The following is a 20,596-nucleotide window of genomic DNA, read 5'->3' as shown; positions in this document are numbered from 1 at the left end:
AAGTACATGTACTGTACAATATTGTTGAGGTACTTGTAGGCTACTTTCCTTGAGTATTTCCATTGTATGCTAAGTTGTACTTCTACTCCACTACCATTCAGAGGTAACTTGTGTACTTTTACTCCACTATATTCATTTAATACCTTGAGTTACTTTAGAGATTTGGATTAATGATGTGAAATATAATCAAGTGTTAAATCAGACTTTAGTTACACCTGGAGTAAATTCACAAGCTACCCTGCAGTATACAAAGTCATCACAACTAGCTGCACCTTTACCAGCTTGGATAACACTTTAATGATAAATCATTATAAAACATCATAGGCCTATATATTATTCTGAAATGGACCAATCTGCACATTGAGTATTTTTACTTTTGGTACTTTAAGTATATTTTGATGCTTATACTTTTGTACCTTTACTTGAGTAACATTTTGAATGCAAGTTTGTTTTTAACTTGTAACAGAGTATTCCTACACTCTGGTACTTCTACTTTTACTCAACATGATCTGAGTACTTCTCCCACCTCTGCTTGTCACGAGGAACAAACGGCAGATCTGCACTGTTTGTATTTTAAGAAATGGTGCTGCCATGGAAACCTCATTGGGTTTAAATGTACAATACAATACAAAGAGGCTTTAATACACTCAATAAACATAGTATTTACACAGGATATAAACTCGGGGCAATTGAGGTCTAAAGGTTAGATAACGAGCTCGTGACCGGACTTTAAAGATGGGAAATCAAAAGAGGAAAAGGATATCAATGAAAAAGCATGTTTCTCTCCAGTTGGCGGCGGTGATGCGCCATTTTATTGCTTTCCTTTCACCGCCAACTGAAGAAGAAGTAAGCTGAAGTGGTGGAGCAGAAGAAGAACCAGACCATCATCCGTTCAACTCATTTCTAAGGTATTAATGTGCTAGCTAATAGTGTCTCAATAGTGGTTAAACTAACAAAACAGCAACAGTTCTCTGGTTAATACAACGGATAAATGAAAGACGTACTGCGGATAATGGAGGAGAACGATGACTTTCTAACTAGCTAATGTAGCATGCTAGCTAACGTTAGCTAACATGCTACATCAACAACTCTCCTCTTTGTTTCACTTTGAGCCTTTATTCCCACACGTGTTACAACTTTTTATTTGTAGTTCTTTGATAATATGGATATCCAAGGTCTACGTTATCAGTAGCATTGTTGTTGAAATACTTTTACATAAGTGTACGCGAGCTGCCTGTCTTGAAGGCCGTCTCAGTATCCTTGTGTTCTCATCGTAGTTTCCATACTTTCCCCCACATGTTAGTTTATTAATTGATAGGGGATAATAACATTTAGCATAGTTCAAATACAGGGCATGAAACGGGTTTGCTGCACGTAGAGTTTATATCTACTTCACTTAATACACTTAGTTAATTTACAGTACAATAAGTAAAAAATAAGTATAGCTCTGATTTGCTCTTAGACCTCAATATTTGTTGTGAACATTTTACATCTGGAATTAATTTGATTTCAGAAGTGTGGACAGAGTTGACAGACCTTTTATGGGGAAATCCATTTTAAAGTGGCTGTGATTCACCAGGCTTTTGGTTTCTGTCTTTTATTTATTCACACACGTATGAATTATAAGATCCAAGACAAATGATAATTGTGAATAAAAAAATTACATTTGAATCCCATAACACTGGCCGAGTAATGTTTTCGTTTTTTAGACTGCCAACCTTGGTTAAAAACAGGTTCCTAGTAAAATACAGTCATGAAAAGTTTAAGTCGTAATTTAACTATCTTTTGTTTTCTGCTACTTAACGCATATCGAGGTTAACTGTTATCCTAAAATGTGCCCTTTTCTATTTTCCTGGAGATGGGAGACAGTGATGATGAGTACGATCGCAGGAGAAGGGACAAATTCAGAAGGGAAAGAAGTGACTACGACCGTTCGAGAGAGAGAGACGACAGGCGCAGAGATGACTGGAACGACCGGTAAGAATAAGATGTATAAAAGCTAAAGTCAATATAATACAATACAAAGGGGCTTTATTGGCATGACCACATTTTAAACATAGTATTGCCAAAACATTCCGCACAAGGCGTTATAACAGAACAAAACAAAAATCAACACAAAACATACTGTGCATGTGAACAATGTGCAAATAAAGTCTCTGGCAGGCCAACAACATGCATCTAATTGGTGATAACATTTGTTTAATTTGAATGTTTCTTTAATAATAATGTCTCCCGAAATCAATATTCCAGAGAGTGGGACCGGGGCAGGGAACGACGAAGCCGTGGAGAATACCGGGATTATGACCGAGGCCGGAGAGAGAGATTCACGCCGCCCAGACACGACATGAGTCCTCAGCAGAAACGCATGAGGAGAGACTGGTGAGATTATCTGCCGTCACAAACACACACCTTTTGCAACTAGAAGCTGCTGGTGCTTATAAACTGTTGGGGAAATATTTTCCTAGGCCCATAACTTTGACCCAGTTTATCAGTTTGCCCTCACTGAGCACAACCTTGGTCTGCTGTGCTCTCAGTGTTTTGTCTCCCTATTCCTGCCTGTTGGCGTCATCTGATAGAGGTGTTATGGTGCGTTATCTTGTTATGCACTTTGTTGATTATTCTCTCAGAACCAGCTAAATACATGGGTCTGGGGGTAGACATCTTCAGAATTGGTTTGGCAACCGCTGTGTCACCTCGTGGTTCAGCACACGTCTTGTGAATTCTCCGGTCGAAGCTCTGAGTCTCAATTGCTTCAGAAGTTTCCATCACACTTATGCTCTTTCATCTGTCCATGGCAGGGATGACCATGGTGGAGATCCTTACCGTGGGGGGTACGACCTGGGCTATGGGGGTGGAGGCGGAGGTGGAGGAGGCGGCGGAGGAGGAGGAGGCGGAGGAGGAGGAGGGGGTCCAAGCTATGGCCCACCGCAGCATTGGGGCCACCCGGACCTACACCTCATGCAGCCTCATCACGGCATCCCTATCCAGGCGAGGTGAGAAAGTCAAATGTTCAAGTCAAAGTCAAATTTATTGTCAATCTTTCAGTTTCTGTGTACAGACAGAGAGATCGAAATACCGTTTCCAACAATCCTGAATACAAATATGTATATAAATGTTATTTTAAATGTCTTAAATATACCTTATTTTTTCTTTCCTGTAGTGTTAAACATGTTTTTGTGCATGTGAATGGTCTTCAAAGGTTATAATCCCACCCTCCAGCTTTCTCAAAACTCCTCCAACTCTCTTCCTTCAGACTGGGTAACCTCCATGACATGGATCTGGGTCCCCCCCCTCCCATAATGAAGACCTTTAAGGAGTTCTTGTTGTCTCTGGATGATTCTGTGGAGGAGACGGAGGCGGTCAAACGTTACAACGAGTACAAGATCGACTTCCGCCGGCAGCAGATGCAGGACTTCTTTTTGGCTCATAAAGATGAAGAGTGGTACGAAATCAGTTGCCTTTACTTATAATGAAAATGAATGTAGTAAAACCAAGGACAGTTCACCCTTGTACTAGGACCAGGCTCTGTATAGTTATTTTTATTGACTCTGTCACCCTTGACGTTTATTAAAGAAGAAAATCAACCCAAATGAATCCTTTTATAGCACATATTCTAACTTACTTTGAATAGAAATGTGAAGTTGGACAGATTAATCCTTAGGTATTGATAAAGCATGTGTTCAAATTCAATAGGAAAGTCAATATGGTGTGCAGTTTATCTATAAATCCTTTTCAAAATTACTATACACAGTGTTTCCGCCAGACCAGGGCTGAGAGGGCGTCCACCCAATTTTGAATTGAGCCGTCCCTTATAGATAGGCTACTATCTCTTTACATATGCACACACACACACCATTTGGAATTGCGCCGTCCCTTATGCTATCTCTTTACGTCTCCCTGCCGACAGGGACACCCCTCCTGGCATGGTCCTTGGAAGATGCAACGGTGTTTTTATTTTTTTTTCGTCACAGTAACGTACTTTGCTGGCGGCAAAAATAATCCCACCAGACTCCTTTGCCCCTCCAACAGAGGGATGTCCTTGTCCTTTTTCCTTTTCGTCATTTCAAGCGATAAAAACTCTCGATCTTCTCTCAAGAATGGACGCCCTTGGCTCGAGTTCAGGGCGTTCCGAGCTGAATAAGAGCGTCAAATGGCGGCAAGACGCCCCCCTGGCGGAAACGCTGACTATACACAATCACAGAGCTGACAGACAGATTAGTTAAATGTATTTCGTTAGTCCATATTCATTATTTGGGTTGATCTTTTTGTTTTAGTATTTCCCTTTTGCACGATGTACAGTTGTATAATGTCTGTTAATGCCTATTACACTTGTTTCACAGGTATAATGCACAATTGTTCTGTTTTGCCATAACCACTTTTTCTTCCCCTCCCACTACAAAGTTGACGACGTTTTTTGAAGATGAGAAAAAGTGGAGCTCATCAGCACGCATCGGTTGTTAGACAGCAAGGGTCCGCACTGCGCACAATGCAGTCGCTCTTAGACACAGTACCAGGGATCTCAGATAGACAGAAAATAGTCTCTTTCGTGCACCAAGATTTTTTTTTTCCTTTATGCTTTTTCTACGCTTTTTATATTCGGATCAAAACCCAAAACCGAATTTGTGTGTATACAGACGCACCATTGGGGTGAAGTGGAGCACATTTTCACAGAAGAGACCCCCCCTCTCTGTATTTATTTGTAAATAAACTGGCAGAAAAAAAGGTAACTGTAGTCCACTCAATGATCAACATTTTTAATGTGAAATTCTGAATGTCAATGCTTCATTTTGTAACGTCTCTGTTGTGTTTTTTCCTTAGTTTTGGTGAGTTTATCTCAAGCTTTCAAATAATGTTTAGCTTTTGTAATCATAAAGTCATGTATACTCTGAGTGACAGGGTTAGGCTGTAGAAAAAACTGAAATCTTAAATATGATGGTCTGTTTAGATTTACAACAAACCATCTGGATTTCACATTTTTGTTTTTAAATGTGCACTAAAGTTGCAAAAAAGATCCATATTATGCATCTGTTTTCTAACTTTTTCCATGTTCATCCCAATCCCCATCATTCCCTCCCAACTTGTTTTGTGGACCCCGACTCTGGACACAGGTTCAGGTCCAAGTATCATCCGGATGAAGCCAGTCTACTAAAGGCCGAGGCCCAGAGCTCGCTGCACAACCGAGTGAACGTCTTCATGTTCCTGATGGAGAACAGCTGGTTTGATAACGTCTCCCTGGACATCGAACAGACCCCCACCATCATCAAGGTTCTGGATGCAGGTAAGACTGTAGTTACTGTGTCGCACCAACAAAAAGCCTCTGCCATTAGTTGTAAGCAGGCTTGGGAAAAAAACGATTACATGATACAAAAAAAAGTAACTGTATTCCCTTACAGTTGCAATAATAAAAAGACATGATCAGATTGCTGTTACATTTCTAACATGACTAGCAGGATTACAAGGTCACACAAAATTGGAAAAAAAAGCATATAGTGTTGTAAAAGGATCAGATGTTATATCTTCTCTGTTAGCTGTACTGTTCTGTAGGCTAATACTTTAAGTCTATATGCCTACTGCCTGAATCTGCTTTATGGTTTTCACTTTCTTTGCTTCATTTGTTCTTTTTTAATTCAGTAGGTGAACCTATATGTTCATAAAAGAGTGTGTGAGAACTTAACTGTGTGTACTGAACTAAAACGGAGCATTTCCTGTCAGCTCAGATTTCATTTCTGCTTTTTTAAACTGTAGTATGCGCTCATGTGTTTCATTGTTGGTGTATAGCATGGGTCGGCAACAGGCGGCCCACGTGCCATTGTTGGCCCGCCAGCAATAATATTTGGCCCGGAAAAATAGCTTTGTTTTGAAAGAAACGTTTTTTTTCCCGGACATTTATGAGAGAAAATCCCTAATGTGCAAGTGAATGCAGCACAAGACGTGAGCCTTGTAACCCCTCCCCCGGCCCTGCCGCGAGCATGGAAATGTGTGATTGTCATTTGAACGGGACGGCGCAAAACGAGAAGCATTCTGTCTACCATGACCGAGAAGAGACTGTCGGCATTGATTCCAAACGCACTAAAGCTTTGGATCTTAATAAGTTTGGGAGCAGAATCTGGAGAATCACAGAACGGCCGGTCGTCAAGGGCCGGCTCGGTTCGCTGACGGCCGGCACCGCAGCGAGGTCCCCCCCCCTGTTGACAGTTCACCAGCACCCACCCACCCCCGTTGACAATTCACTAATGGCACATTTCCACTACACGGTCGGCCTCGGCCACGCTCGGTACGGCTCGGTACGGCTCGGTACGGCTTGGCCTTAACAGGGCCGACTCACTTCATGCTGCGCTTCCATTACAGTTTAGGAACTGGGGTAGTTACTATAGTAACGCAGTGTAGGCGGAGCCGTGACGTCATCTTCAATGAGAACTCCAGAAACACAACACAGCCGTTAGCTGTGAGCACTCAGAGCTCACAGCTCCTTATATATGTTCAGAAACTAGACAAAAGTTAAACAAGTACAAACCACAGACTGCCTGTGTCATGGTGAATACAGTCGCTGGTTTATTTATGTCTGTATAGGCCGTTGTTGTGAGTGTGGACGGTCGGAGCATATACTGCGTTAGCTTAGCCAATCTCCATTTAGAAAACACGCATTTTAAAAGGTTTTTCGCCTGCCGTCTGTCTGCAGACTTGACAAAGCATTAATTCATGGTTTTTACTAACCGGTATCAGTATGTTGTTACTTCGGCATCATTTTGAAACGTGTATTACAATTAAATCACGGTCAAATATGTCCATCTTGTTGTAGTTCTAGCCTCCTTGCCAGCGCTCCTCTCTCTAGTTTAGCATACTCAGCCCGACTCAGCCCTGTTTGTTGGCCTCGATAGAACCACAATTTTCTCGGGCCAGAAAAGACGTGAAAAAGTGGCCCCGGGCCGGGCCGGAACTAGGCCTAGTGGAAGCGCAACCAAAAACGGGCACGGCACGACACGGCACGATTAAAGCGAGCTCCGCGCTGTAGTGGAAGTGCGCCATAACTGGCCCGCCATCTAGTGGCTCAGAAAAAATTTGGCCCAACACCAAACTTACTTGCCGACCCCTGGCGTGTAGGCTAATGCCTGAATATGATTAACGAAAGGCAGGTGTTCCTATCAATAAAATCTCTGAGAAGAGGACACATTTTTGTTGCTAAATATCTTATTTTCTAAGGTGACTATGTTCTGTTGTCTTACAGAATACACTTGAGCAAAAACATCTTATTAATATATCAGTTTTTCTTGTATTTTTTTGCATTGCATTTGATATTTAGGTCATCCAAAAGTAATCCGGTTACATTAACTTTTTATATTGTGTGATTATGTTACTCATTTAATCTTTTACAGGTAACTAGTGATTGATGCGGAATAAATGTTTTAAGTAACCCTCCAAACCCTCTTTCTTGCCCCCAGCTGTGATAAAGATGGAGGGAGGCACGGATCATGACCTGCGTATCCTGGACCTGCCGGCTGAAGAGGAGGAGGAGAGGGAGAGGGAGAAGGAGAGGGATAGGGATAGGGAGAGGGAGAAGGAGAAGGAGAGGGAGAGGGAGAGGGAGAGGGAGAAGGAGAAGGAGAGGGAGAGGGAGAAGTCTGCCTCTGTCTCAGGTGGAGGCGAACCTCCCAAGAAAGAAGACCTCAAAACATCGGACGGTGACCGTAAACTCTCCGTGGAGAAAGACAAAAATGAGAAGGTAATTTGTATTCTTTGACAGTCTTCACACAGTAGAGTTTCCTAGGGATGGGTATTTCTAAGATGTTAACAGTACTGCTTCTCTACGTGATAGCGCTTATCATTCTGGTACCTATATCTGGTAATCTTACAGGGTGTCCGCGGGGTCTTAAAAAGTATTAAACGGCATTTTCCAAGGTATTACATTTTGTAGCTTGTTTTCAATAAGTATATAAATTGTCCAAAGAGGTTGTATTCTACAGTGTGCCTGAATGTAATCATTGCGTAGGTGTGTAGTGTGATTCTGTGTAGTTTATTTATGGCATCCCGTTGGATTTGACGTCATCTGAACAGGACATCGCACGCTCACTGCTTTGATGGCGTGCGAAGGTCCGTTTACGCCGGTTGTTAAACAACATCGTTATGGGGAAATGCAAGTTTGTGTCCAAATGGTTGGAAGATAAGGAGGAAGGACAATCCATACTGTATATAGTCAATGTGAGGTAAAGTGTGTCGCCAAGGTAACCGGTTACAACTCCAAGTGGCAATGAGGTCTTAAAATGTATGGAAAGGGTCTTGAAAGGTGTTACATTTGACTTCAGGATTCCTGCATATACCCTGTCTTAGTGGTTATTTTGTTTAAGGGGAAAAACTAAACAAATTTAAGAACAGTAAACTTGTAGATGGGGTAACAACAGAGCTACTAGATAGGCACTCTAAAAACTGTGCATTGCTCCGTCTGAAAGTTGGGCACTTTTGTCAGATGTTTGGATGGCCTACCTGCCTGTCAGCCTTCCATCTCATGCACAAACTTATCTCGTGCCCTCATTGGTCATGTTCGTGTGTGTTGGAGGAGGGGCTCTGTAAGGAACTCTGAAGGAAGGGGCAGATCTTTTTCGGTTGTGTACTTTCAAATTCTAGCTTACTCGAGCTGGTTTCTCCATTCTTACCTACCCTACCTTTAAGAGAGAGAAAAAGGGGCAAGATAACGTTTGTGCAGCTATAATAAAATTGAAATATATTTTCTCCAGTAGCCAGACCGATAACTTTTGAGCTTATTGATACCACAATCTTTAATATTGCAGCCCAGAGTCTTGGGTTTTGGTATCCATCCCTAGAGGTTAAGTGGTGCTGTGTTGATGACGGTAAACTTTGTGCACTACAGGAGGAGAACGACTGCGCCAGCACAGAGCGAGCAGCTGCAGCCGAAGGGGTGGAAGTGAAAGAGGAGGCAGAGAAAGAAGCAGCCAAAGAGGAAACACCTGAACCCAAGAAAGTGAGTGTTGCTTCCTCAACTGAATTTAATAACAAGAGACAGAAATGAACCAAATGAAACTGACTGCTGTCATTTTCATTCATCAGCCAAGAAGAAAGAGGAAGCGCAGCGGAGACAGCGACGACGAAGGCACCGCCTCTGACAGCGACTCTGAATCAGACTCAGACTCTAACTCCAACTGCTCTGATAAACCTGTGAAGAAGAAGGAGGAGGAGGCGGAGGACAAGGATGAGGAGGAGGAAGAGGAAGAGGAGGGTGAAGGTGAGTGATAGAGAATGATTTAACTAGTCTAATTCTCCACTTCTGTCCTTGCCATAATGTTATATGGCCTTGGATGCCTTATTGTATAAGGATTAGCTTCGCCTGTTTTCTCAGGCTCTCGTCAGTATCTTTGTTAAGAGTAGGGATGGGTATCGTTAAGGTTTTAACGGTACTACTACTTTTATCGATACCGCTTATCGATCCGGTCTTTTAACGGTACTCTTATCGGTTCTTTTGGAGAAAACTAACTAACTAAACAAATTGTGAACAAAACTAACATTGCTTTTTATTTAAATTTAAATAAATAATATTTCACATCAAAAGAAATAACAATGTTTTAACAAATCGTATTAAATAATCTGATGACAGAACTGTAAACAGAATAGCTGAAACTTTAACAAAATAAATAACTCGGTTACCTCTAATCATTAACCCATGTTTGTATAATTGAGTTAAAGGTCCCATGTCATGCTTTTCCGGTTATTACCTGTCCCTTTGTGTGTTATGAAGGTTTTTATGCATGTAAACGGTCTGCAGAGTCAAAACCCTCAAAGTACACCCTGTAGGGAGTAAAACTCTAACACAGAAAATACCTCCCCAAAACGCCTCGTTGGAGATTTCTCATTTGCTTCCTGGGTATCGCTACGTCGGGATACCCAGTAGCCACGGCCAGAGCTATGGCCGCACCCTCTGCCAGCCTTTCAAGAAACAAAGCTTCCCAAACGAGGGTGTGTGCGAGGGGGCGGGGTAGTTTGCACACATGCGGCTGCTGCATGCAACACACACACACACAAACACTACCCCTACTTTGTTTGGACCAGCGGGAGATTCGGGTACACAACCTAGTCATTGTTGTTTGTGTATTTATGATGTTTAAAACAAACAATGTATCTACCACGACTGTTTAAATGGGTAAACGTTTTCCGGACTACTACGTTGGGATCGCGGAGAAATGCTCTCCGCAGACCCATGCTCACAGTGTTCTAAACCTTTTTCTCACTCAATATCAAGCCACACTTATTGTTTTTACTTCGGCTGTGAGTGTTTGTGTGTGCTCAGGATGAGTTTCGCTTGTTCTCGCTGTATTTCTCGCTGTATTTGTTTCGCCGACACGGAAGCCCTGTCTACTCCTCACAGCAGCTCCTCACTGCTCTTGAGGCTCACAGCTTCACGAGCAGCTGCATGTCGCTTGACCAATCAGAGCACACTGGGCTCACAGGGAGGGGGGGGGCAGGAGCTCCACCGCTCCCACGTTTTCTTTTGTGTTGCCATAAGTTATTCTCTCTCCGTTGGTGTGCTGGGCTAATGCTAATGCTAATAATGCTAATGCGAGCAAATAAAATGGCGGCTTCACAAAACTTTTCGAAGTTTTACGGGGCGTGGTTTGCAATTCGCCCAGCCAATCAGAAATGGTTAGTGTGGCCGACACACCCACAAACCATTTCCTCCCCAGGAAAGTACCTACTCTCTAGCAGGGACTATCTGGGGGTGAAAAGGTTCGCGCAAACTAAGTTCTAGTTCCAGATCTTTTTGGTGTGAACGCAAAATCCCAAGAACTATCGGAACTATTCCTGGGAAAAGTACTCGGGTGTGAAAGTGCCTATAGATAAGAGCAGCGCTGCGTCACCATGTTAAATGACATGTCTAAAAGCTGTCGTGTTGTATATTGCAAATCAAACTATAAAAACGGACAGTATGGGAAGAAATCTGTGTCCTCAGGTTTCACAGAGAAGATATCAATCGGTAACGATGGGACCTGGGAAACAATTAATCACAGCTAATTTATGATGTTAATGAGCTTAAAGTCAATCATCAAAGTGAACAGAAGTCATGTTGAAAGTATTAGTAGGATACGACGTAGGAGTGTTCTCGATGGGTTGCTCATGTATACACCGTCTTTGTTCTCAGTATTTGTTCACACTTATGTTCTCTCTCCCTGCTAATGATGAAGAGGAGAAACCGGAGAAGAAGGAGAAGAAGGAGAAAAAAGAGAACGCTGACGAGGACAACAAGGAGGAAAAGAAACCCAAAGACGACTCTCCGAGGCCGCGGCCGCTCCACAGAACCTGCTCTCTGTTCATGAGGAGCATCGCTCCCACCATCTCCAAGGCTGAGATCATCGCTGTGAGTTAGTGACCCGGTGGATGTGGAATCACTAACTTATTTTGTACCTTTTTGTTTAAACTCAATATTCTTTCCTGTTCTTCTCTTAGCTTTGCCGGCGTTACCCTGGCTTTCTGCGCGTTTGCTTGTCTGACCCTCATCCAGAGCGCAGGTTGGTCACAAGAAAATATTGTTTATTGTCATCATCCTTGGGTATAACAAAAGTTCGTAGGCTTCTCTCAATGCAGTAAAAAATAATAGGGACAACTACATAAAAGCAGGGATAAACGCAGCAGTAGTAGCAGCATGATTATTGTGGGGGAAACTTCTGAAGCAATTGGAGTCAGGACTCGGAGAGACACGAGGAGAGCTGGAGCTTTGATGGCAAACACTGACGGTTTATTTGGAGCTTCGCCCGGAGAATTCACAAGACATGTCACAGGCCACAATCTGACCACACGGTTGAGATGCCACAATCAATTCTGAAGAACCCTCCTGTAGCTCCAGGTTTTAACTAGTTCAGAGTGTAATAATCAACATTCTTCAATAGATAGACTAAACAGCTGAGGACACTGAATCACATTTGTTGTCGCTTATGGCTCGGGGTCATCTACACCCCGAGAAGGATGTGTTCCAGGTGTCCCACAACAATAACTATCTCTGACCGAGAGTTGCCCGCTCATAAACTGGTAACAACACCAATATGCTAGGGCAGCCCCTCCTTATGGGAGATAACGGCTGCTCAAGGTTGGTCAGCTGCGTCAGAGGGTGAAGGAGGACATGCAGGGCAAATTATTCCCCAACAATGATCTATTAGGTAGAATAAATTAAATGTAAATGCACATATTTACACATTCTACTTTCTTTATTATTTCTTACTTTAAATGACTTGATTATCACACATTGTCTGAAGCAACAGACTTCAGGTTATTACATACAATTATCTAAATGAACTCTGTGCCATTGCAGGTTTTTCAGACGTTGCTGGGTGACTTTTGACCGTAGCGTCAACATCAAAGAGGTTTGCTGGAACCTGCAGAATATTCGAGTAAGTGTGCCACGTTACTTATATACAATATGCAGCATAGTATGTGTTACAGAGCTCTCCATAGAGGGTTTTTGTGTTGAATGATCTATTATCTATATGTCCCTGTTTTATGGTTTTTGTGAGTGAATCAGGACTGTATTCAAATTCAAAGGTTTTATTGTCATATGCACAAAGCTACAATGTAGAAACGGCAATGAAAATCTTCTGAGCTGAGCTCCTCCAACAATCCAACATATATAATAAAATAAAAAGTAGTGCAAAAAGTCTATAGAGAGGCGAAGTCCCTCCCTTTCCGGGGAACTCCATGGGACCTTATTTCGGAAAAAGTATGTATTGAAGTCAAAGGAGAGAGAAAGATTATCTTTCGATCCCGTTTGAATTGAGCCACGAATTACACATATGATGTTTGTCAATTTAAAAGATAATTTTGCAAGTCAAAAAAATTAAAATGTGTCGTAAAACTGTGAAGTAACACTTTTTTTTGTGTGAAACCGCTCAATGACCTACATCTCCCGTCTCGCACCACACACCAAGACGGCAGTCACGTTGGCACATTTCACTTCTTTCTTTCAGAATGAGGCGGAAAGTATTAAAAGAGGTGAAAATCACTCCAAGTCTGGGCATGTTGAGAGCTGCACACACAAGGGGAGTTAGTCGGTTCCTAAGAGCCAGCATGCGGGACCGGGATTCTGGGATTTGTAGTCTTTCTAGTTGCGTATTTTTCATAGTCTTATATTTCAACAGTTTTACGACAAACTGTGACTTTTTTGACATGGAAATAATTTTTTAAGATTGACAAACATCATATGTGTAATTCGTGGCACAATTCAAACGGGATCGAAAGATACGTTTTCTCTCCCCATTGACTTCAATACATACTTTTTACGAAATAAGGTCCCATGGGTCGGAAGTAGATGGGCGGGACTTCGCCTCTCTATATACATGTCAATAGAATATGGGATATGTACAAGAACAGAATATGAAATTAAATAATGTAGATTAAGACCAAATTAAAAACCGTTTATTGCGTTGATAACTATTTATATAAATTAGTATATTGCAAGATGACAACAGGAATGTTTATCGGGGCACTTAACAGAGTTCAGGTGTTTAGCAGTCTTATGGCCTCTTGGATAAAACTGTCCCTGAGTGGTGGTTTTTGTGCGGTAACTGTAGCTTTTATATTAAGAAATCCTCATTTAAACGTATCTTCAGGGTGTCCGCGGGGTCTTAAAAAGTATTAAAAGTTGATCAATTTAGCGAAAATTAATGCCATTAAAAAGTATTAAACGGCATTTTCCAAGGTATTACATTTTGTAGCTTGTTTTCAATAAGTATATAAATTGTCCAAAGAGGTTGTATTCCACAGTCTGCCTGAATGTAATCATTGCGTAGGTGTGTAGTGTGATTCTGTGTAGTTTATTTATGGCATCCCGTTGGATTTGACGTCTTCTGAACAGGACATCACGCTCACTGCTTGATAGCGCACGAAGGTCCGTTTACGCCGGTTGTTAAACCACATCGTTATGGGGAAATGCAAGTTTGCGTCCAAATGGTTGGAAGATAAGGAGGAAGGACAATCAATACTGTATATAGTCAATGTGAGGTAAAGTGTGTCGCCAATGTAACCGGTTAGAACTCGAAGTGGCGATGAGGTCTTAAAATGTATGCAAAGGGTCTTAAAAAAGGTCTTGAAAGGAATTACATTTGACTTCAGGATTCCTGCATATTCTTTGAGAGTCGCTATTATAGTTTTTTCTTAGGTCTTACCTTTTCTGTAGTGTGGTATCTCCTCAATAACAGGAGGTTGTTTAAACTCTGCTTCACTCTCTTCCCTTCACAGGTGCGAGACTGTGAACTCGCCCCGGGGGTGAACAGGGACCTGGCCCGTCGGGTGCGTAATGTGAACGGCATCACTCAGCACAAACAGGTGCTGCGCAACGACATCAAGCTCGCCGCCAAGCTCATTCACTCCCTGGACGAGAAGGGAGACCTGTGGAGCATCAAGTCTCAGGAGGAGAGGCACAGAGAGAGCGCAGAGGTGCAGCACTCATCCTACGTTACAATTAAAACACATCGTTCCCAAATGATCTTGTCGTGGATCCGATATAACACTCGCAACATTAAAGAATAAAACAAAGAGGAATCAATAGAACACAGAGATGGCTGAAGTCACATATGATATTGCTGCAGCATTATAAGTAGGGATGGGTATCGTTAAGGTTTTAACGGTACTACTACTTTTATCGGTACCGCTTATCGATCCGGTCTTTTAACGGTACTTTTGGAGAAAAAAAGAAGGTAAACTAACTAAACAAATTGTGAACAAAACTAACATTGCTTTTTATTTAAATTTAAATAAATAATATTTCACATCAAAAGAAACAATGTTTTAACAAACCGTATTAAATAATGTGATGACAGAACTGTAAACAGAATAGCTGCAACTTTAACAAACTAAATAACTCAGTTCCCTCTAATCATTAACCCATGTTTGAATAATGAGTTAACTCCGTGTGTTGCTGCTAGCATACATAACACCTGACGTGGAAACGTTACTCGTGGATGGGGCTACAGAGCTACTAGAAAGACAGTCGAACCCGGTGCATTTCTCCATCTGAATGTGGAGCACTTTTGCTAAATGTTTAGACAAATTGCTCGTGTTACCACCCTGACATGCTAAACTCTTATTGCACTTTAGGTAACGAGCGAGACGGGTAAAGTTTAACCACACCTCGGAGCGCGTTCTCTCCGCCATCTCCTCCGTGTGTGTGTGTTGCATGCATGTAGCAGCTGCGTGTGTGTGAACTGCCCCGCCCCCTCGCACACAGACTGGGGAGAGACATCTCTCTTCTGGATTGGAAAGATCGAAAATACAAAAAATAATCATGGACGCATTTTGCAGTCTTTTTGCGTATTAGAAACGGAGCTGGCGACACTAAAACTGCAATATAATGTTTGTGGAGCAATAATACATATGAGATATTTTTTACATGTCTCCAGTACCGATAAAAAGACCGATTATGTCGGAGCTTAACGGTACCACGGTCTTTAATAATTCAGCCCCGGGGCCCGTTTAATACCGGGGCTCGGTACCCATCCCTACTTGAGCCGAAGGGAATCTCAGAGCTTATATGCGGCTCAAAACTATATGCGTAGTTGAACTCTGACCTGACACAATATTGTATTGTATTTTCTGTCTCCTTGGTCTTTAAATAATCCCAGGTTCCATGACCCTTTTCTCCGCTAATACCTTATGTAGAGGCACTAATGCACATTCTATGGGCAGTCTTGCACTAATGTACATTCTCAAAATATTGAAACTGGAAGATTGACCATAAAGTTGACTTTGACTTTGACTAGAGAACTCTTTGCTACAGAAATAGGTATGCCTCCTTTTGAAACTAAATTGATACTTACTAGTGTGGCTTGAAACACATGATTTATATAAACAGATTTCACGATCTCTCCGTAACTGAATTATTAACTTATGTTTGGTTTGTGGTTCTGATAGTTGGCGGCCCAGAACCCCATCCTGAAGAACATCACAGACTACCTGATCGAGGAGGTGAGCGCGGAGGAGGAGGAGCTGCTGGGCTCCGGCAGTGGGATGGAGTCAGAGGAGAGTAGCAAGGAGGGAAACCCTGCAGAGACCACCGTGGAGAGGGACGACAAACTAGCCAAGGTTTGACTCTCACAGTTATTAATTTACATGTATTCCAATCACCATAAAAGCCTTGAATCTTGAAATGCATACTGCAAAAGTCAAACGTAATGCTACAAACAAACTACATCACGGCTGCGGATCAGCACCGCTAAGCTTAAGGCGGCTAATGTTCGGCATAAAGACTTTTAAGAGGTTTATTTACTCGCTTGTAAGCAATCGCAGTTTTTATGACCCATTACAACTTTGGTTATTGACCAGTGGGGTTTATACTGATGTGTATTATGTTTGTAAAACTAAATGAGACAATCTTTTTCAGCTTGTGTTCATCACAGACCTTAATTCAGGTTTCTAAACACAAACCAAAAAAATGGTGACTTCAAGAAGAGGGATTCGGAAGTTGTAAAATGCTAACTCATTTCCAGGTTTTAAGACTTATTCCTTCACCACTCAAGCAGATGATTTTGTTACTTGTAGCCATGATGTCCATCGTTCAGAAGGCTGACTAAAACTGTCTAACTTAGCATTCAGTCTTTGAGCTGTAACTTTGACATCTCCCTTGTTCCAGGTGTTGGATCGTCTGGTCTTATATCTGCGTATTGTGCACTCAATCGACTACTACAACACCTGTGAGTACCCCAGTGAGGACGAAATGCCCAACCGCTGTGGCATGATCCATGTTCGAGGACCCATCCCTCCCAACCGCGTCACACAAGGAGAAGGTCAGTGTGTTACATTTACACTCTTTGCACACATTTGTGATTCTGTTGGCTTTGAAACACTAATTATTTCACAAGCTTAACATTAGCTATGTTTGGAAGACCGTTTTGTTTTCACATTATCTTTCCCGCAGTTTACTAACTACTTAAACATCCCACAGTTCAACAGTGGCAGAAGATGATGGAGGAGAAGCTGAGTCCTTTGGTCGGTTCAAAAGAAGTCCTGTCTGAGGATGAGGCCGGGAAGATGGGACGCAAGGATCCTGAGGAGGAGGTGGAGAAGTTTGTGAACGCCAACACTCAGGAGCTGGGGAAGGACAAGTGGCTCTGCCCACTCAGTGGAAAGAAATTTAAGGTGAGAAAAAAATCAGGACAGCATTTGACGTTGTTTTGTAGGGATGTAACGATACCAAAAACTCACGGTACGATAATATCGCGATAACAAGTCCACAGTACGATATTTAAAAAAACATGTTTAACAAATTATTTGGAAATTATTTATTTTTTTACTTGAAAATGTTTTCTTTATTAAATAATAAATCTGATTTGTACAGCATTTTAGTAGGATAGTAGTATTTTAAAGTGTCAAAAATATAATAATCAGACCCTGCAATAAAATAAATCAAGTTTCACTTTAGTTTTTCAAGTAGCTCAACTCAAACTCACTAACTCACTCACTCAGCATCATCAGACAGGTTATCTTTTAGGAATATGAGCATGTCCACATTTCCAGGTAGAAGCTGGGATGTTTGGGCGTTTACAATATCCCCTGCTGTGGAAAAAACTCTTGCTTGGTACTGATGTTGCTGGAACAGAGAGATATGCTTTGGCCATGGGTGACAGCAGTGGGTAAAACTGTGCATTGTCTCTCCACCACTTCAAAAACAATTTAACAGATTTATCGCGATATATCGTTACATCCCTATTGTTTTGAGTTAATCTTCAAACAATCAAAGGTTTGGCATGTTTTTATGCTGCATTTTCATTGCACGTGACACTAAGACCTTTTGCAAAATTCCTTTCCAGGGCCCCGAGTTTGTACGAAAGCACATCCTGAACAAACATGGGGACAAAATTGAAGAAGTGAAAAAGGAAGTGGTGTTCTTCAACAACTTCCTGATGGATGCTAAGAGACCGTCGCTGCCAGAGATGAAGCTTCCGCCTCTTCCAGGCCCAGGTAAGCACAGCCATTTCAATCTAAGCAACAAATCAGATACTCTTGATCAAGGATATCGTATTTTGTCCACAACTATTTGAACCTTTTTTCCTCTTGTTGTCCTACAGGTTTGCTTTCTCCCAGCATGCCTTTCCCTCCTCAAGGTCCTCAGGGTCCGATGGGCTTCGGTCAGCCTCGTCCTCCACTGATGGGCTATGGTGGTATGTGCTTTTTCAGTATAGTGGGCATATGTCTGTCAATAAAACCACTGCTCTTTTAGATGACTTTTTAAACCTTATTCTCAGTAGAAAGTTATTAAGTTAATGTACTCAAGTATGTGGAGGAAATTCTTAAGAGAAACTGATAAATGATTCATGGACAAAGTTTGTCTTTTGTTATATTTAATAAAGTAATACAGAAAGTCAATATACAAGTGATATCGATCTCAAATGCAGGAACAGAGCGACTTCATCCTCAAAGGAAAAAATGGCTTTGCACCCAGAACACAGCTTAAAGTCACACTATATAGAGTGACGCGTCCTAAAACCCGGAAGCAAGTTAGCATTTTACCACTTCCGGTTCCTTCGACAAAAAGCAATGCAATTTCTCCGTAGGATTTAGGAAAATAGCTGAAAATAAGGTCTGTGTTTGGTTGACACACGTTCAAGAGATGGATCACGTTTTGTTCTACGACATTAAATACATCAGCAGTGACCCCACTGGTGATTTCTGAAGAGTTAACGTGTCTGAAAAACGATGGTTGTTAACAAGTGGCTGAATAGGACTACAGAAATTGTCGAGGCCGTTGTACGTCATTACACCGAACACGTAAACACTCCCGCTAAGTTTGTTTGCCCCGTGTTCTGCTTGAAAGCAAGTACCTGCCTCCTGCAAACTGTTCAAAGAAACGCTTCAACTCGTACCATTTAGAATCTGTATGTTTGAATATGGATCTTAAGTTGGCGTGACGTTGAAGCAGCGACCCTGCCGTAGTTCGTTTATAGCATAACGTTAGCATTTTGCTTCTGGTGACTAGATTTACGATTTGAAAATGATAAAAGTAGGGTGGACATGTGGAGATTATCCGGCTGAACAAAACGTGATCCGTCTCTTAAATGCGTGTCAACCACAGACCTTATTTCCAGCTATTGCATTGCTTTTTTGTCGAGGGAACCGGAGGGAGTTTACTTACGGGTTTTAGGACGCGTCACTGTGGCACTCTATAGTACATGAATAGCCAACTGGTCCCACCCTTAAATCCCTTAGGCATCATCTAAACATCCCCACCATTAATCCATAAAACCCCCTCGTCCTTAATCATTTGCAAATCCCCCTCTTACACTTCCTTTGCCCTCCTGAAATGTAAATCCTTAACATATGTCTCTGTTAAACACATACAAGACTAAAAATACAATTTAACAGTGTAAAAGTAAATCCGAGTATAAGACTATATGTTTTAAATGATTATATGATAATTTTACACAACAAAGCACTGCACTTAAGTACACATTGGAGGTACTTTACTTGAGTATTTTCTTTCTGTTAATGCAATACTTTGACTTGTAATGGAGTATTTTTACAGTGTAGTATTATTTTTAACTTAAGTAAAGGATCTCAACACTTTATCCATCAATGTTTATTTTCACCAGGTGCCCCTCCCTACCCCCCCAACCAGTTCGGAGGTGGAAGAGGAAACTACGACAACTTCCGAGGACAAGGTGGCTACCTGGGCAAGCCACGCAACCTCAGGTGAGACTTCTGTACGTCTGATCTTTATTTTTGTTTTTTCTCCTGCTGTTGGAAGTATTTTGAACCTCTTGTTGTATTCTCATTTCCATTCTTCTTCTTCTTCTCCTTTCCTGGGCTCACCCTCGTCAGGATGTCTCGCGGTGATCCACGAAACATCGTTGAGTACCGCGACCTGGACGCCCCGGATGATATGGACTTCTTTTAGGATGTTCCCTCCGTTACTAGTCTTCACTCTTTACCAGTGTTGTGTTCTTGTTGCTTTTTGTGGTCAATTTGATTCTTTCCTTTCCCTTTTAATATTTTGTTTTGTAATTATTGTGCAACAAGAACAAACTCCTGCTGTAAACTGGCTTCTAAATAAAGTTGTGTTCAAGTATTAATAAGATGAAACCCTCTATATTTGTCACACTAACATGTATACTACACTGCACACACTGAAAACTAACCTCTGCATCTACAGAACCATTTCACCCATCCGAGTACTATTAGCATTAGCAGCCTAGTATAACAGCTATCATACAGCGCCAGGCAGCGTTTCCGCCAGGGGGGCGTCTTGCCATCATTTGACGCCCTTATTCAGCTCGGAACGCCCTGAACTCGAGCCGAGGGCGTCCAAAAAAAATAATAATTCGAGAGAAGATCGAGTTTTTATCGCTTAAAATGACGAAAAGGGACAAGGACATCCCTCTGTTGGAGGGGCAAAGGAGTCTGGTGGGATTATTTTCACAGCCAGCAAAGCGTGTTCCTGTGACGGAAAGTGCTGTCGGCGAGCCTTGACGGGGGGTGCTAGTGGAGCACGCGCGTGAACTGCGAGCGCCGGAGCCTCGCAGCGGCGAAACTGAGGCTCCGTGGTAAACTGTGGTAACATGAAGAGCCGTTTAGGAGCCGAAAGAGCCGGCCGGCTCTTCTTAGTGAGCCGAGC

General features: G+C 42.0%; 1 protein-coding gene across 2 annotated transcripts; it reads left to right on the top strand.

Annotated features, from left to right (window-relative positions):
* Positions 1-826: 826 nt before the first annotated feature.
* srrt (serrate RNA effector molecule homolog (Arabidopsis)) lies at positions 827-20,054 on the top strand. Of its 2 annotated transcripts, none has more exons than XM_034140026.1 (20): positions 827-908; positions 1,859-1,977; positions 2,251-2,379; positions 2,799-2,993; positions 3,254-3,442; positions 5,109-5,278; positions 7,440-7,720; positions 8,864-8,974; positions 9,061-9,235; positions 11,187-11,359; positions 11,449-11,510; positions 12,308-12,386; positions 14,230-14,427; positions 15,901-16,071; positions 16,619-16,772; positions 16,931-17,124; positions 17,796-17,946; positions 18,054-18,146; positions 19,575-19,674; positions 19,804-20,054. In XM_034140026.1, the coding sequence occupies exons 2-20, from the start codon at positions 1,859-1,861 to the stop codon at positions 19,877-19,879; spliced, it is 2,820 nt and encodes a 939-aa protein (XP_033995917.1). In that variant the 5' UTR covers positions 827-908; the 3' UTR covers positions 19,880-20,054. The 2 variants fall into 2 exon arrangements, with proteins under 2 accessions (XP_033995917.1, XP_033995918.1); XM_034140027.1 differs by having other exon boundaries at positions 19,575-19,685.
* Positions 20,055-20,596: the final 542 nt, after the last annotated feature.

The sequence above is a fragment of the Trematomus bernacchii genome, unplaced genomic scaffold (assembly GCF_902827165.1).
Source record: "Trematomus bernacchii unplaced genomic scaffold, fTreBer1.1, whole genome shotgun sequence".
In the NCBI taxonomy this organism is placed as follows: Eukaryota; Metazoa; Chordata; class Actinopteri; order Perciformes; family Nototheniidae; genus Trematomus; species Trematomus bernacchii.
The sequence above is the reverse complement of the archived record's forward strand: the minus strand, read 5'-3'. Positions and strand labels throughout refer to the sequence as shown.